Below are 17,288 nucleotides of genomic sequence, written 5' to 3'. Positions count from 1 at the left end.
GAAAAGAAAAACAAGGGATGCAGGGGTAAGTCCGTTACACAGGGCTTCAAAGCGCAGGCAGGTCATGGATTTGACCCAGTGGGCAGCAAGCCTAGTGGGCATGCAGGGCTCTATGGTAAGCAGAGGAAACATGACCAGCCAAGGCCAAGGTGGGAAAGACAGCATCATTCAGAAGCTCAAGCAATGCATAATAAGAAAGCACACAATGTCTTAGGGGAGCTTGAGGGGTGTCTAAAATGTGATCCACGAAGCATTGGCGTTTCCTCCACAGATCCTCCCTGAACTGGCCAGAGCCACAGGCTTCTGTCCTACTGACTCGTTTGAACACAAACCTCCCCTCCCTCCCTGCATCTCACTCAAAACCTGCTGAAGCCTTCTCATTACCTATCCAATGAAGGCCGTTTAAAAAATCCCCCACAATTGGACCAAAATTATATTTTTACCCTTCTCTCTTAACCACCACTCCCACACCTCCCATCCAGATAAAACAATTAGGACATGCCTCCTTGGAATTTGATCTGCCCCCAGTATAAAGAAAAAGATGAAAATGTAAAAGCTTTATCTGGGCCTTTTTATAGCCAAGGAGCAACCTTCTGGGGCTCTGTGCCTGGCATTTGAGACATGGATGCAATGACTCAGAGCCCTTAGGCTTTCTCTGAAAGCGGAAGAAAGAGTCATGAGGAACCAACACTGCTCTGAGAAATGCCACCTTCACAACGCACAGGGTAATCTGCACATTGGAAGTTTACCTGGAGGAATGTTTTTCTCCCTTAACTTGGATTTGGATTGTGCTGGATCAGAAGAGTATTATTTATTGTTGGTACAAATGTGCATGCATGTACGTGACTGTGTGTCTGGCCCAATCACACCCACTAGAAGCCCACAGGGAGCGTGTATATCTGCACATCACCTCCTCTGCTGACAGAGAAAATTGAACTTGACCAGATTCTGAACAAAGAAGTGGTTCCCAAGGGGCTAATTCAGGAGCAGACACGAGACACACTCCTCCTTCCCAAATACACCAGAGGGAGCTGATCCTTGAAGGGACAGAAATTTGAAAGTTGGGTTTCCTCTTTTCTTATACTTCTGCCACCTCTGATTGCCCACCATTCCCTGGGACGGCCTGAACTCTTGCTCTTTTGCACAGACCTGTGCACGTGTGCAGCTTTCTCTACTTAGAATGCCCTTCCCCACTTCCCCTCTGAAAAACTGCTGCTTCCAAGACCCGGCTCAGATGTTACCCCCTTCCCTGATCCTCTTCTGTGCCTCCCAGACACTTGGTCACAAATGCTATGATTGCATTTCCATCATCACAGTCCTGTTCCCAGCCAGCTCCGCAAAACAATGAACCCAAGGAGTTAGAAGCATGGAATCTGGGATCAGGCAAGACCGGGTTCCAATCCTAGGCCTGCCTTTTACAAGTTCTGGGATTTCACCTCGCTGAACCTCAATTTCTCCCTCTGTAAAATGCAGACAGAAATTATACTACTGCCTAGGATTGTCGTGGGGATGAAAGGAAATGACATAAAGAAAGTGTAGAGCGCAGTAAGTGGGTGGAAAGTGGGCGCTGTCATTTTGATTCTTGCTGTACATGTTTGCCTCCTTTCCTAGATTAGGAGCTTCATGGAAAGGCACGACCTGAATCTGGTGTGTCCCTCTGTCCCCAGTGGAGTGCTCAGTAGTACACTTACTGAATGGCTCAGCGTCTGGTCCCTTGACCCTGCCCATGCGCACTGTGGAATCCCTTTCTCTTCCCCATGTCTTTGTTTAATGTCATGATTGCTTCCCCGGGGGCTCACCGTAAGCCCATCCTGATGCTTGTGCACTCCATCCAGACAGACCTCGGACTCTCATGGCTTCTCCCTGCCATCTCAGCCCAGCCAGGGCCAGGATGAAAGTCCTGGACAACCCCCGGGGCTGCGCTGATGACTAAAGGAAATAATGTAGAAGTGGCATTTAGTCCATATTAAGTGCTCAGTTGAAGACAGTTGTTCACACTGTTGTCGCTGTGACGGTTATTTCTGATGTGGCTCTTCCCGTCTGGTTCAATGTCAAGAGTTTAGCTCAGCTAAGCTTCATCAGAAATGGCCTCTCAACTAGGATGTTGACGGCTACCTCTAGATTTTTAAGGCAATTTGCTCTCTTTCACACCCTTTGACACACTTTCCTCAAAGGGATGTTTCTTTATCCATCCTGCATGTTTGTGCTGTGGCCATGCTCCTTCCTTTTGAATTCTTTATTGCAAATGCTGTACATACTTGTGGCTTGAGAAATAGAGATCAGAAAATAACTTCATGGATTTGGCACAGGTTGTGCACAGGGCTTGATCCTAGTAGAAACCCCAGTCACTGACCCTCAGCAGCCGAACTGAGATTGGGGCTCACGTACAGCATTTAGGAGGAGGTGGCACCCTCCGGCTCCAACATTTTGGACTGTACTTTCTACTTCGAGTCGAACATGGCTGGGGCCAACATAAGCTACTTGTGTAAACGCATTTATGTCAGGCTAATGTCCTTCACTCGGTTGGCAGGGATGAGACCAGACATGACACAGAAACCAAGGAACGCCTTCCAAGCCCCTTTGGGGGTGGCAAATGCAGTCACACCCTATCATCCACATTATTGGCCCAGAACAGTGGCACAAGTCACTCAAATAGCAGGTAACAAAAGCAATCTTGTAACTTTCTTTTCTACTTTTTTTTCTTGGCTTTGGAATTTATTATATCATTTTTGGCAGAAAATGTGCCTTCCCAGTAACTGTAAGTTTGCTTAAGTTTATCTCAAAAAAAAAAAAAGTTTGCATTTCCTGAGCATAGACCAACAGACAAGGCATAGGGCAGAGGCCAGATCGGGGGGGGGGGGGGGGCTTGTGGGGACAGAAAGGAGCCCAGGAGCCAGGGCACACCTCAGTGAGGACACCCCCGCCCCCCATGCTGACATGGACAGAGGCTGCTGTAGGGGCTCTGGTGGGAGTGTTGCTGCTGCTCCTTGAGTCACCATTCTGCCATTCACTCACTCTCTCTGTCCTCATCTGGGCCTGGGGGTCCTGAATCCTGTGTGTGTGCCTTGGTGTAACCTGAGAAGGTGTGGGGGGGGGAAGCCATGTGTCCTCACTTATTCTTTCAACAATTATTTGAGTGCTCACTGTGCACCCCCCCACACCCACACACAAGTCACAGGAGAGAAGCCTGCACTTGAGGAACCAGTGATAGGGCTGAGAAGAGACACAACCTCACATTTATTGGCATTGTCATTACTTATTATTTAATTATTCATTCAAATCATTTATTATGTAATGATTTTAAAACACTATTTAAATCACACAAGGCAGCCGCATATGGCTGACAAATGGATGATGCACGTTCAGTCTGGAGAAGCTCAGACAAGGGCTTTATGAAAGCTGGGATTTGAATGGAGCAGTAATAATCAGTAATAATAATAATAATACTAGGAGGTCAAGAGAAAGAACCAGCTAGTGGGAGAAAGACAGGGGATGCGGAGGGGAGGAGGTTGGAGAAGAAAGTGAGGGAGAAGGTCCAGGACAGACAGAGATGGGGGGTAAGGGGACCAATCTGCCCCGGTTGTCCAGGGATTGTCCCAGTTTTGACAAAGAAAGTCCAGCAACCCAGGAAACCCTTCAGACCCAAGTAAACCAGGACAGTTGGTTACCTTACGTCACAGAGGTGCAAATGCCGAGAAAGTATGGAAAGAGAAAAGTACCCTCTAAAATGAAAGCAGATCGGGCCACCTCCAGTACGTTTCTGGAAGAAGAGTGTGCTAGTCAGAAGAACCAGGCTTCTGTCATCAGTGCCCAGAAACAGCTGCGTTCCTTTGGAGGTGGTGGCCTCTCACCCACCTTTCCTTCCTCGAGAAGTCATGTACTCCCCAGAGGAGGGCTCTCAGACCCAAAGCTTGAGAGCCAGAGGAGCCGCGCACAGGACACACAGGCTCATCGTGCTCATGCAGTCCTGGCCGGAAACACCTGCTTCCCTCCTCCAGCTGGGGTGCGGTGACGAGTTCTGAACCTGCTGTCAGAATACCTGAATTCTAACCCCAGTTCTGCCACATGCATGCTATGGGATCTTGGGTGAGTCCCTTGCTGCTTGAAGCTTAGATTTCTCACATGGACTTAGCAACTATGGATTTCGTCTGTCGAAGAGATACTTTGTCATCCCCTTTTCCTGTTTTCCTTTAAGGAATTCCTGTCCTATAATATGTGGTGTTGATGGGGCTGTCAGTCATAATGCCCTTCTCCTCCCAACTGCTCGGGGCTGCGTTTGTGCCTCAGACTGGGCCAATTATAGCACCGTATTCTCCAGATACTGATTGACTCCGGGGTGGGCATGAATCAAATCCCGGGACTTTTCTGCTGGATCTAGGAGCGAAGGCTCTCTTTTTCCTTTAGAATAATAAAGTATAAGCTTGGGACTGCTGGCTACATCTTTCTAGCAGACAGAGAAATCCTGTCTGCTGCAGGAAAGGAATGCAGATTGAAGTAAAACTAAGAGAAGACAGAGAGAAAAAAGATGAGTCTCACGTGAGAGTCTTGATCCAGCCATACCTGCAGCAACTCAACTTTGCACTTCTTACCGTGTTTCCCAGAAAATAAGACCTAGCCAGACAATCAGCTCTAACGTGTCTTTTGGAGCAAAAATTAATATAAGACCTGGTATTATATTATATTATATTATATTATATTATATTATATTATATTATATTATATTATATTAAGACCCGGTCTTATATTATAGTAAAATAAGACCGGGTCTTATATTAATTTTTGCTCCAAAAGATGCATTAGAGCTGATTGTTCGGCTAGGTCTTATTTTCGGGGAAACATGGTAGTTACGTAAGCTGCTACATTCCCTTCTGATTTACTCAGTTTGTGTCAAGTTTCTGTTACTTGTAATTGAAAGAATCCTCACCAATACAATCAATACAATCTCTTTATCTATAAAAATGAATATAATTCCTTGCAGGACTCTTGTGAGTATTAAATAATATCATAAGTGTGAATGGGATTTCAAAATTACTAAAACGCCACTTGCAGCCCTCATACGTTGCTGGTGGGAATGTAAAATGGGACAGCCACCGTGAAAACAGTCTGACAGTTCCTCAAATAATTAAACATAGAGTTACCCTATAACCCAGAAATTCTACTGTTAGGTATAGACCCAAGAGAACTGAAAACATGTTCACACAAAATCTTGTACACAAATGTTTATAGCAGCATTATTCAAAACAGCCAAAAAGTGGGAGCAATCCAATATCCATCACCTATTGAATGGATAAACTAAATTTAATATATCCATATAATTGAGTGTTACTTGAAAATAAAAATGAATGATATACTGATACATTAGATGAACCTTGAAAACAATGTACTAAGTGAAAGAAGCAAGACACAAAAGGCCATATACCCTATGATTTCATTTACATGAAATGTTCAGAATAGATAAATCCATAGAGACAGTAAGTAGATTAGTGGTTGCTATGGGCTGGGGTGAGGGAATTGGGAGTGGCTGCTAATGGTTACAGAGTTTCTTTCTGGAGTAATAAAAATATCCTGAAATTAGTGGTAATAGTTGCACAACCGTATGAGCATACCAAAAGTTGCAGAATTGCATGACAAATTTTATGGTATGTGAATGTGGTATCTCAATAAAAAATAAATACTCTATGCACATGTAAAGGAGTATTATTATTATTATTACTAATTATTACTGCTCCATTCAAATCCCAGCTTTCATAAAGCCCTTGTGTGAGCTTCTCCAGACTGAACATGGATCATCCATTTGTCACCCATATGCGGCTGCCTTGTGTGATTTAAACAGTGTTTTAAAATCATTACATAATAAATGATTTGAATGAATAATTAAATAATAAGTAATGACAATGCCAATAAATGTGAGGTTGTGTCTCTTCTCAGCCCTATCACTGGTTCCTCAAGTGCAAGCTTCTCTCCTGTGACTTGTGTGTGGGTGTGGGGGGGTGCACAGTGAGCACTCAAATAATTGTTGAAAGAATAAGTGAGGACACATGGCTTCTCCCCCCCCCCACCTTCTCAGGTTACACCAAGGCACACACACAGGATTCAGGACCCCCAGGCCCAGATGAGGACAGAGTGAGTGAATGAATGGCAGAATGGTGACTCAAGGAGCAGCAGCAACACTCCCACCAGAGCCCCTACAGCCAGCAGTGTGCAGTCTCAGACTATGGTCTTCAGCCCCCTACACAGCAGAGTGCCTGTGTCCCACCAGGATTCCCTGATCTTCGGGGACTTTGCATTCTTTACAGGTGCTCCAGGCACCTGGAGTTTGGGAACCTCTTGGGAGGGCACGCATTTGTGAGAGGCAGGGAAGTGGTTTGCATCTCATAGGAATGCTGTTATCAGGATGCTGTGGGTTCAAAGCACCCTGACTCAAACATGCTTAAACAATAAAGGGGACTTAACAGTCACATAATTGCAAAGCCCTCAGGGGAGCAGGCTGAGGGGATGGCTTGGTTCAGGGGCTCAATGACACCTTCCTGGCACTTGGTTTCTCCATCCAGCATCTGCCTCATCCCAAGGCCAGATCTCCCTTCCCTACCTAGACCTCTATCAATTTCTGGGCCTGCATGATTCTTTGTCCCAGCCTGGGAGGGGTGTGAGGGCAGGAGAGGGGAGGTGCAAAAGTTAATTAGTTAGTTAGTTAATTCATTCTAGGAGCTCTTTTAGAAAAGCAAAAAATGCTTACTTCCCAGAAAATCTTTTTCCTTTGTCATGTTGCCCTTTCTTAAACAAGGGCCAGGGGATGGCAATTCACTAATTCATTTCTGCCTAAACCACATGCTTCCCCACCCCACACTCCCCCCACCCAAGGATGGGATCAGCTTCCCCCAAAGTCTATGGCTGATAAGGAGATGTGAAGATACCAAAATAAAAACCAGGGTAGCTACCAAGAAAAGAGCAGTGTTGGGGAGGCAGGCGCAAGGCCTACTAACTATACTAACGCGAACCTGGGCTTTCTCAAAACCCACCTCATTCTCCGCCATCCAGCATGAATAGCACCTCCTCTGGCAAGCCCATCCAATCCCCTCCACCCTCTGTGCACCCACACACCCCTGCACTCACTCACCCACCCATCCATCCACCCACCTACTATGTTCCTGGTACAGGGGCTGAGTACTCAGTTGTGAACTAGAGTTTTCTACCCAAATGGTGTTTTCAGTCTGGACAAGGAGAGAAAAGTTAATCAAATGATTGCACTAATTAATGTGTAGTCTCTACTAAGCACAATGGAGAGAGAGAGAGACAGACAGAGAAAGAGAGAGAGAGAGAGACAGAGAGAGAGACAGAGAGAGACAGAGAGAGACAGAGAGACAGAGAGAGAGACAGAGAGAGACAGAGAGAGACAGAGAGAGACAGAGAGAGAGACAGAGAGAGAGAGACACAGAGAGAGAGAATGACATGTATTTGGGGATGAGACCTGAAGAGCATAGGGGGAGAGGGGAGGGAAGACCTTTTCCTGAGAAAGTGATGAAGGGCCCCTGCTATAACTTTTACCATGCTTGCAACCCTCGTCTCTGCCTCAGCTCTCTCCCCTGCTGGAAAGCCCAGCCTCCACACCCATGCGTTGTAGTCCAAGGCCTGATTTTAAAGCTTGTGCAACAACTGTGCATTGAATTTAGTTGTCAGTGGTTAGCAGAACTGGGAAGGAAGGTGGCTAGACTCCAAAGCCGGCTTCACTGTTATGGTGAAAGTGGGCAGAGTCCTCCTGGAGGCTTTGGAAAGCCTCAGGTGTGAGGGCTAGGGAGAGTGGAGGTGGAGTGGGTCTGCATTTATTCCAGGGTCAGAAGAAGCACTGTGCCTTTACATTCATTCCAAGCCCTGTGAAGGGAGGCAGGGGAGTGTCTCAGAATAGACTTTTGAGGGACATCCACTCCCCTTGGCTAAGGGAGACCAGAGTCCCTGAGTTACCTTAGGAACCCCCTCTCAGCTTCGTGAAGCTCTTTCCTTTGGGAAGTGGGAATATAACTTTCCTGAACAGACTCTGAATTGGGAGGTGGTGGTGTAGAGGAAGGTGCTACACTGGCGAGGTGATTCCCAGGAGCGGGTCTCTGGGGTTTTCTCCTAAGGCAGATGTGGGGTGGGGGGAGAAGAGATCTGGAGATGGCGTAGAGGTGCCAATATACTAGTGCCTGCCCAGGTAGCAGCCAGAGCCAGAGTGGTGTCCGCGCCCCTCCCCGCCTCTGGAGCCCTCCCACTTCCTCTGAACGAGCCGGCTGTCAGGGAGCCGCGCGCGCGGCGCGCAGTGCAAGCTCAGGCGCCGCGCCCGGGAGGCTGCCGCTCTGGCTCGCCGCCCCTCGCCGCCGCTCCGCACCGGGCATCCGCCGCTGTGCCGCGGGCCATGGACCTGCCCAGGGGCCTCCTAGTGGCCTGGGCGCTCAGCCTGTGGCCAGGTACGTGCCCCTCTTGCCTCCCCCTTGCCTCCGGAAGCCCCTCCTTGGCCCGCGAGGGCCTGGGGTCCAGCTGCCAGGAGCGGGACGCGGTGCGCCTCCCAGGGTCCAAACTTGGCTACTCTTGGGGACGTGGGTCCCCCGGGAACTGGCTGCAGCCTAGTGGCTCCGCCAAGTTCCGCAAAAGAAAGGCGCGCAGAAGCGATTTGGAGCTGGGAGTTTGGTGTGTTTGGGAAGAGTTGAAGAGGCTCGAGCTGAAAAGCGCAGAGAGCTGGCGGTCCCACTGGACTCCCTGGCTACCTCCAAGGGCATGCTGGGGTTCCCGGTCCGCCGCCCCCGAGGGCACTTGGGCATCGCTGGAGCTCCGAGGGCGCGCGGCCGGGACTGGGAAGGGGATGGGATGCGCGGAGAGAGCGCTGCCTCGCTGCCCTCCTGCCCGGTGCGGAGGGCGCGTCCTGCAGTACGGAGAGCCGGGTACCGCGGCCCCGGAGGCCTGGGGAGACCGGGGAGCCGAGAGGCGCCCAGACTCCCCCCGGCCCGGGACTGAGCGAACCCCAGGGCGGTCAGCCCCAGGGAGTTGGCGAGCCGTGGCCGGCCGGGCCAAAGGGGGATGGGCGCAGCTCCGCAGCCCAGGGTCCCGGGAAACGTTACATGACACTCGGGGTAGGGACGGGGCATCGCCCCCACCCCGCGCTCGGAATTATGCAATTATCCAATAATCCAGGGAAACCGCCATCGCCGAGATGCGCGTCGCCTCCTAATGCACCCCAGGTGTCGGGGCACTGGGGGGAACTTGGGCCGACGGGGCGTGCGGCCGGGAGCAAAAGGCCAGACCCGGGCTCTCCGCACTGGGACACCCGGCCTGGGCTTCCCCACGCAGTGCACCGCGGCCTGAACCGCCACGCGGGGGCAGCGGCCAGCAATGCAGTTCTCTGGATAGCGAAAGCTTTCGGGGCCCCTCCACAGCGTGGAGATCAGCGCCTGCCTCCGGGACTGGCTGCCAGTCCTTGCCTCCCGTTCTGCGTGTGCTCCAGGCTGGGGCTGCAGCCGGTACTGGGGGTCAGATGCGGTGGCAGCGGCGGGAGAGGCTCCCTCAGGGAGTACAGGTGGAGACTACCCTCTCCCAGCCCATGCTCATTCACCCCAGTTCTGGGGTGCACCCTTCTATAGATTAGTCTATAGCAGAACTTCTGGCAAGGGCTGTAGTTCTTGAAATGGCTTCTGGCTGGTGCGGTTTAATTTAGATCCTAGAGACACAGTTGAAAACAAACATTGTTTTAAGTTGTTGGGGGTGAGGAGAGTTGAATAGGGCAAGGGAAGGCTGTGACCAGGCCACCATACATCTAGAAACCAGCTTCAGGAGGAGATGAAGCGCGTTCTGGGTGGTTTAGTCAGGAGGGGAGACAGTTCCAGGAACTGTCTTCAAATCACTAGGAGATCCAGCCATAGGAAAAGGGAGTGCATCCCACATAGGTGGAACCACCCCACCAGACTGAGATGGAGAGGCTGCCTTAGGGGTTAGGGACAGTCCCCACCTCAGGAAACTAAGAGCAAAGTCTTTGAAATCAGACCCGGCTTCCAGTCTTGGCTCTGGTGCCCACTAGCTGTACAATCTTGGGCAGGTTATGAAATCTCTGCAACAGGTTTCTTCCTTTGTGGAATAGAGATAGAAATTCTGAGTTCATAATGCTGTCAGGATGATTAAGTCCTTAACTTTTTGGTGCACAGTAGGGCTGAAGCAATAGTTGTTAATGTTACTCACGCAGGGGTGGAGAGTGGGTAGGGAAGTAGGGTGAAGGATGGGATCTGTGACTCAGAGCTCCCTTTATATGGAGAAAACCGCCCCTGAGTTATGTCTGGTCAGTTTGGGTTTTTAAAATATGGGATTCATTAAACATATCAATCAATGTTGGAACGACATCTGCTTGCAAGGAGCTGGGGCAGGGGCCCAAGCATGTGTGCAATCTGGGCCCTGCCCAGAGCCGAGAACAAGGCAAGACCAGGGAAAGCTAAGTAGAGGCCTAGGCAGTGAACTGCACAGAGAAAGTAAGGGCTGTGGTTCAAAGCAAAGAAGGCTTCCTGGAGGTGGAGTTACCATTTGAATTAGGCCTTGAAATAGTGTGTAGAGTGTGGACAGGCCATAAAGTGGGAGTATTCATACATTAGAGTTATTTCCTGGGACTAGTTCAAGAACAAAAAGGTGAATATTTTAAAACTGCAAGGATGACTGGTCAGTCTGGACTCTGAAGATTGGCGTTGTAACCGGGGTCGCTGGGTCCACTCCCCTGGCTCTAGGCAGGATTGGTGTTGATTTCTCATCGTACATCACATGCATTCCTTGTGGGGATCACAGGAAGCTTCACTACTGGCGACGGCACAGTTTAGTCCTCATTGAGGCCATTATGAGTTGAGAGCCTCTATCTTCCGGGAGCTCCTGCTGCAGGCTGGGCAGGGTGATGGGGTAGGCCAAACTGTCACAAAAGCCAGAAGCAAAGTAGACAAGTCTGAAGACTTTTCCAGCTGACATTCAGAGAGAGCAGATCCATTGACCAGAACTTCAATACCATAGTGCATCTGTCGGAAGGGTTGATGAGGTGATGATTATTTAAAAACTCAGTCTTTACTGAGCACCTGTTATCTGCCAGGCCCCATGAAGACACACAGGGTGATTAGATACAGTGTGGGGCTGAAGGCCCTGGGGTCTCACTGCCTGGGATGGGTGTGGGCTCTATCAGTTAGAACTCTGTGCCCTTGGCAAGTTATTAAATGGCTCTTTGCCTCAGTTTTCTCACCTGCAAAATGGGGATGATAATAATAGCCCTTACAATGTTATCCAAAGATTAAGTGAGCAAATGTATAGAAAGTGCTTGGAAAGTTCCAGGCACATATTAAGCACTCAAGGAGGATAAGTTTCTTCTCCAACATCAGCAGCGGCGGCAGCGGTGTTCAAGGTACTGACCATTGAGTAAGGGACCTAAGGGTGCACAGAGATGTAACTTTCAAACTCAGGTCCATAAGAGAAGACTGGAGGAAGTGCCGGGATACTGGGGGCTCAGAGGGCACCTACACGAAATGGCATTAAATAAACCTAAACTCTCCTAGCCCCTCCCCGCAAAGACCTAACGCAAAGTCTTGATCATCATGGGCATTCAGATATTTTCTTTTGGGTTTTTTTTTTCCTTTTGCTCTTGAGGCTGTCTTGAAGCCAATACGATTTTAGTGTGAGTGCTTTGTAGTGTTGGAGAGAAGAAACATGCCCTTCCGCAGGGCTCGTGTGTGTCCTTGTGGGTGGGGGTCTTATTTAGCAGAAAAGCCTTGTAGGGAAAAAGCACAGTACTAGGCACCATGGTGTGCAAAGCCTGGAAAGATACAAGCCCTGCTCTCCAGCTTTGGAAGAGCAGGGAGCGAGATAGTTTGTCACTTTGCTGCCCCACTGCCCACCCTGCTGGGAGCTGCTCAGCCAAGCCTCTCAGCTACCATCAGCTAAGGAGCTCCTGGACTCTTCCACATCAGGCCCTGGGGGCCCTAAAGAGATTCAAGTGGAGTGTCACCCTCTTTCTGCTTACTCACCGTGCCCCCACATCTCTCCCACCATAGACCCCCCCCACCTCCAGAGATGGCATATCTATCTCCTGGCCATTCTCACTGTTCCAAGCCCATCCGCATAGAGCTGTGGACCCTCAAGAAACTCAGACCGCAACTTATTCTCATTTTGCCCTCTTTGAACATCTTTCTCTCCCTTTCTATAGCGGAAACTCCAGTAGCAGGGAACTTCCCTTCTGTCCTCTCCCCTCATTACTTAGGACAAAACTATGTTCTGAGCTGGCCTGACTTGGCTCTTGTATGTAGAAGGGTTTAACAAATTCAAAAAGCCCTCTCTTCTTTCCATAATACCTGATTTTAGAGACTATCTCACTATAGGATCCAAAATCTTACTTTGGGAGTCAAAATTGAGCAATGTTCTACCAAAGTTGTGAAAAGAAAGGGTCCATCATAATCTTCCCCAATCAGTGGCAGCCTCTGGCTAACTTAGGGAGGGTCAGCTAAAAACAAGCTTTAACCATGCACTAACACTTTAAAACTGGCACCTCTGCTATTCCTCACCACTTAATGCCCCCACCCCACCAGTAGCAAACCGTGGGCTACCTTCAAGGATTCATAGCCATTTGAAACTATTTTCCGCAAAACAATTGTGAGCTCCAAAGACACCCACATGCCCTCAGAATGGAGGGCTTGTATAGGGAGCTGTGACCCAGGCAGGGACCATCCCCAGCCCCCATCGTGTTAAATCCTAACTGTATGAATTCTTTTTTTTTTTTTTTTTTAACTGTATGACTTCTTAGTTGAAGCCCCAGACGTTTGTAACCGGTGAGGGGAGAAGGGGAAGAGACAGACTGGAGTTGGTCGTCTTATAAACCTAAAATAAATAAGCTCTCCAAAAATTCCCTGAAGGGTTTTCATACTGTGTACTTATGACCTGAGTCACAAGATGAATAAAATCACACCTGGAGGGAACAGTCAGTGTGGTCCAACCCCTTCCCTGCCTCTGTCTCTCAGTCCCCCTCCCCCCACACACTTACTGCACGGCAGTAATAATGAGCATGCCTGATCTGGGAGCCCAACTGCCTGGATTCAAATGTTTTCCACGTGGATGACCCTGGATAAGCCCTCTGGGCCTCATTTTCCTCAACTGTAAAATGGGGAGATTAATGACTTCACAGGCTGATGTGTATGTTAAATGGTCTTACGTTGTTCATTCATATTAAGTGCTTAGAACAGCATCTGGCACCCAGTAAACCCTCAATTAACAGTGGCAGTTATTGCCCTTCCTGTCATTTATTATTTGGTTGCTGCCAGCCGCTGCATCAAGCGCTTTCTCACATCTCAGTTAGGCCTCTCAACAGCTGCATGAAGTCACTACTGAAATCCAGGTTACACATGAGAAGTTAAATGGCTAGTCCAAGGTCGTGATGACTGAGTAAGAGATGGTGTTGGGATTTGTCTGACCACAAACCTACTGCTGTTAATTGATGCATAATATCTCTTTAGGAACTGGGCCTGGAGGGTATTGAAAGACCAGTAAGATGCCCTTGCTGAAGGAAGTGTCTTCAGGGAAAAAGAGATCTCGGCCATCTTCACAGGGGTACCGGCCCAGGGGCGGCAGATAGACAATGGTTTTACAGTCAGGATGCTGGCTGGGTGAGAAGTGGTCCTCACGTGGTACCTCCTAACATGCAAGCCTCTTTCTTTCACTTGCCTCCCAGCTCAGGGCCAAGTGGGGTTCTACCATCTGCCGCCAGTGCCCAGTACCCTGGGCCACTCTGACACAGGACTCCCTCTCCAGATGCCCCCCCCCCCCCCAGATCCAGGCTGGGCATGCGTCTCCTCCCTTTCTACCTCTGCTCCTATCCCCCTAATTAAAGCCTGCTCTGAGCTCCAGGCCTAGTGAATTCATTCATGCTGAAGATCGATATTCAGTGATGACATCTTCAGGTGTCCTGCCTGAAGGGATTTGCATTTTAACTGTGTTGTGCTTGACCCAAAGGAATAAAGGGCTAACAGTAGAACTTCAGGCACCAGGACCAGCCAGTAGACTAAATAATTAAGGTGGGGGGACCTGCTGGCACAGCTCAACTGTACAGCCCACTGCCATTGCTGGTCAGGTGTGTCCTACCCTGGACCTTGTGGATGATGGCAGTCTCTTCTTCTGACATAGAAGCCAGTCTGTGGCTTGGGTAACGCAGTTCTAAAGCAGGCAGAGGTTTTTCCACGTGGCATGTGGGGCGAGTTAGGCAACTTGCTATAGCAACGTGCTCTGAGATTCCAAACAGGATGACACAGAGAAGGGGTTCCTGCCTCTGCAGCTGAGGCTGACAGCTTTCTTCCCCCAGTAGCATCACCCACATGGGCTAGACTGCCAGAAATCCTTACCCTGAAGATTTCCAGGGCCTGTTTCTTTGTGGAACAGGAGGACCGGACCTCAGGAAGGCCACGAAAAATATCATGAAATGAGCAAGTGGGTGCAGCTTCTGACAGTCTGCAAACAGCTCTCCCATATGTTGTTCTATCAGTCAGGATAGGCCAGATGAGGCCAGAGGCCCTGCCAAAGATGGTATGGGCTTTAGGTAGATGGGGAAACTGAGGCTCTTAAAGGTTGAGTGAGTTCCTCAAGATCCTATGGGAACTCAGGGCAGGCCTTCTAGCCAAAGATGACATTAGAAACCTAATTTGCTACACCCATCAGAGGAACTTAAGGAGAAAGCAATGCTTCAGCTAAAGGAATGGAATTCTAATGGTATATTTTCTACAAATGTGGCAGGCAGGTAGGACAAGATCATTGAACTCGTTCTCTGTAGGTCTCCACCATCCACCCTCTCAGCCTGGCCTATGCCCAGGCCCTCAGATCACTGCTGCTTCCTCCTGCAAGGAAGAAGCTAAGAAAGCAGTGTTCACCTGCCCTCCTTCTACCGGCACCGCTCTTTCCCTGAAGCTCATAGCCCCTCATATTCAGTGATTGCTGGCAATCGTAAAGTCCCATAAATTATTTGTAGACAGAGTTCTTCTCTGAGTTTATTCACATCACTTATCTCACCACACATGTAGGACCAGCTACATAATCTGTGGGACCCAGTGCAAAATAAAAATACAGGGCTCCTTGTTTAAAAACTTATCAAGACAGCCACAGAAGAGCATTAAACCAAGCGAGGGCCCTCCTGAGTGTGGGAACCTGAGCACGACTATGAAACTGGCCCTGCTCATGTGGGTCTCCCCACAGGCCTGTAGTTTGGCAAGGAGGTACCGTGATCCCACTTTACAGATGACGAAACTGAGTCTCTTGTCCATTTGGGCAACATGTACTGGACACCCACTAAACCCAAAGCACCTCCAGGTTCTGGGGATTCCAAACAAGATAAGGCATAGCCTCCTCCAGGAACATGGCAGGGTCAGGAGGGCACGGATCGCACACAGGCTGCAGGCCTCATGCAAAGTGCTGGACGTCCGTGGAGCAGTTCCAAAGGCACACAGCCAGGGTTGTGGGATGAGTTTTAAGTCATAGAATGCAGGAGACGCTTCTGTCTCCAATTACTGTCCCAAGACCACTTCGAGAAACCTTTTGGGGGGAACTTCAAGCATTTGACACTGGGCTCTGGTGTAGTCAGCTTGGTGGACGCAAGAAGGCAAAGCCTGAAGATGCTGTCCTTTCTTCAGCCATAGGTATTCGTGCTGCTGTGGTCCCACTGTGCTAACACTTTTACCTCAGGGGTCCCGCCTCAGGTTCTTTTACCTGCCACCTCAGCCTCCCCTCTTGGTCTAGCACTGCAGGAATTGCAGATGGTCAGCAAACCCAGTGTCCTCAAATGCTGGATGAGCAAGAGGGTGAGGGTATAAAACAAAACCTCTGCCAGGCCCCACCCCAGAAAACCTCATCACTCTCCGTGGGAGCCCAGCACTGGTATCTTTTAAAGCTCCCCAAGAATTCTAATGGGCTACCACAGCTGAGAACCAGAAATGTCATCTAAACCTAATCCCCAAACAAGCAAAGAGAAAACATTGCCCAGGGAAGGGAAACGACTTGCTCAGGGTCACACAACAATCCGTGGCAAAGCCAAGGTTTCACCCGTTCTCCTGACAGTCCTTCCAATCCTCCTCCCCAGCCTGAAACTGCACGAGATCCGTAGCCAGGCTGGGCTGAGACACAACTTGGAGTCAGAGTTTGAGGCTGAGAGCAAGGTGGACTTTGGGGGGAGGAGTTGGTAGCTGAAGGTGACCCAGTCTGTGTCCCCCTGCAAGGCCATATAAGCTTTGATGATAGGGTGGCCCCAAGCTCGAGACCCAGGAAACACCAGGGACAGATTTGGCAGAGGATCCTGGTCAGAATTGCCCCCAGACAGACGGAGTGGTATAGGAGTTTGTGGGGGAAGTGGGGAGAGTCTAGCAGGGGTTAGGTGAAGCTCCTTAGGGTCAGTCCAACCCTGAGATTCGGGGTCCTGCTGAAGCTGTTCTGAGTGTTCAGGCAAAGGAAACACCTGACTCAGGATGGGGACCAACAAACGGAAGCCCAGCCTGGCTGGGGCAGGGGTGCCCCATTATGGAGAGGGAAGGCTGGCCTGGGGGCAGAGCAGGAGGGCCCTGGGACCTTCCTGAGGCCCAAGCCCAAATTCAGGTGTCATTCTGCCTCTTGCCCCCCTCCATCCAGACCTTTTTCAGTAGCAGCCAAAGTGAGGCTAAAACACAAACTGGGTTGTGTAGTCAGTCCCCTGCTTAAAACCCTCGATGACTGCTAATTGCCCGTAGGTTATGTCCAGTCTCTTTCATAGAGCTAACCAGACCCTAATGGCTGGCCTTGGCCTGCACTTGGGGCTCACTGTTAGCAGCACCATGGGCACAGGCCCCTGCACACCCCTGCAGCACCCAAACCAGACTGAGCGTCTCAGCTTCTCAAACACACCAGCTCTCTCTGGCCTTCACTCGGTGTTCCCTATATCCTGTTCTGCCTCCTTCTTTCTCCTGTCTGCCTCCCACTTATTCCTCAGGTCTCCATGGTGGCACTACTTCTTCCTGAAAGCCTCACCTGACCCCCTCAACCAGACCTTGGAGCCCCACTTGTGTGATCTCAAGATACCCTGTTCTTCACCCACCAGAGGGTATTACAATTGCCTGAACATCTTCCCCCACTAGACTGAGAGCAAAGGCCACATCTACTGTCAATCTGTGTCGCCAGCCCTCACAGTGCCAGACATACTATAGCAGGTGCTCAATTAATATGTGTTGAATGAGTGTAAGAACTGCCTATACAAGTAGATGGAAAGATATTTAAGGGAAAGATAGATGTCTTAAATTTCTTTGCAG

The 17,288-nt window shown here is 49.7% G+C and overlaps 1 protein-coding gene across 1 annotated transcript in view; it reads left to right on the top strand.

The window, feature by feature from the left end:
• Window positions 1–8,266: 8,266 nt before the first annotated feature.
• Window positions 8,267–17,288, top strand: part of ITGA11 (integrin subunit alpha 11) — a 124,870-nt gene continuing 115,848 nt past the window's right edge. The window contains exon 1 of the mRNA XM_019725629.3: window positions 8,267–8,441. Within this exon, the coding sequence (XP_019581188.3) occupies window positions 8,390–8,441 (52 nt within the window). The 5' untranslated portion in view covers window positions 8,267–8,389. The remainder of the gene's footprint in view (window positions 8,442–17,288) is intronic.

The sequence above is a fragment of the Rhinolophus sinicus genome, chromosome 3 (assembly GCF_057876585.1).
Source record: "Rhinolophus sinicus isolate RSI-liver-muscle chromosome 3, RSI-T2T, whole genome shotgun sequence".
Taxonomy (NCBI): Eukaryota; Metazoa; Chordata; class Mammalia; order Chiroptera; family Rhinolophidae; genus Rhinolophus; species Rhinolophus sinicus.
Note: the sequence above shows the minus strand (reverse complement) of the source record. Positions and strands in the feature narration are given on the sequence as shown.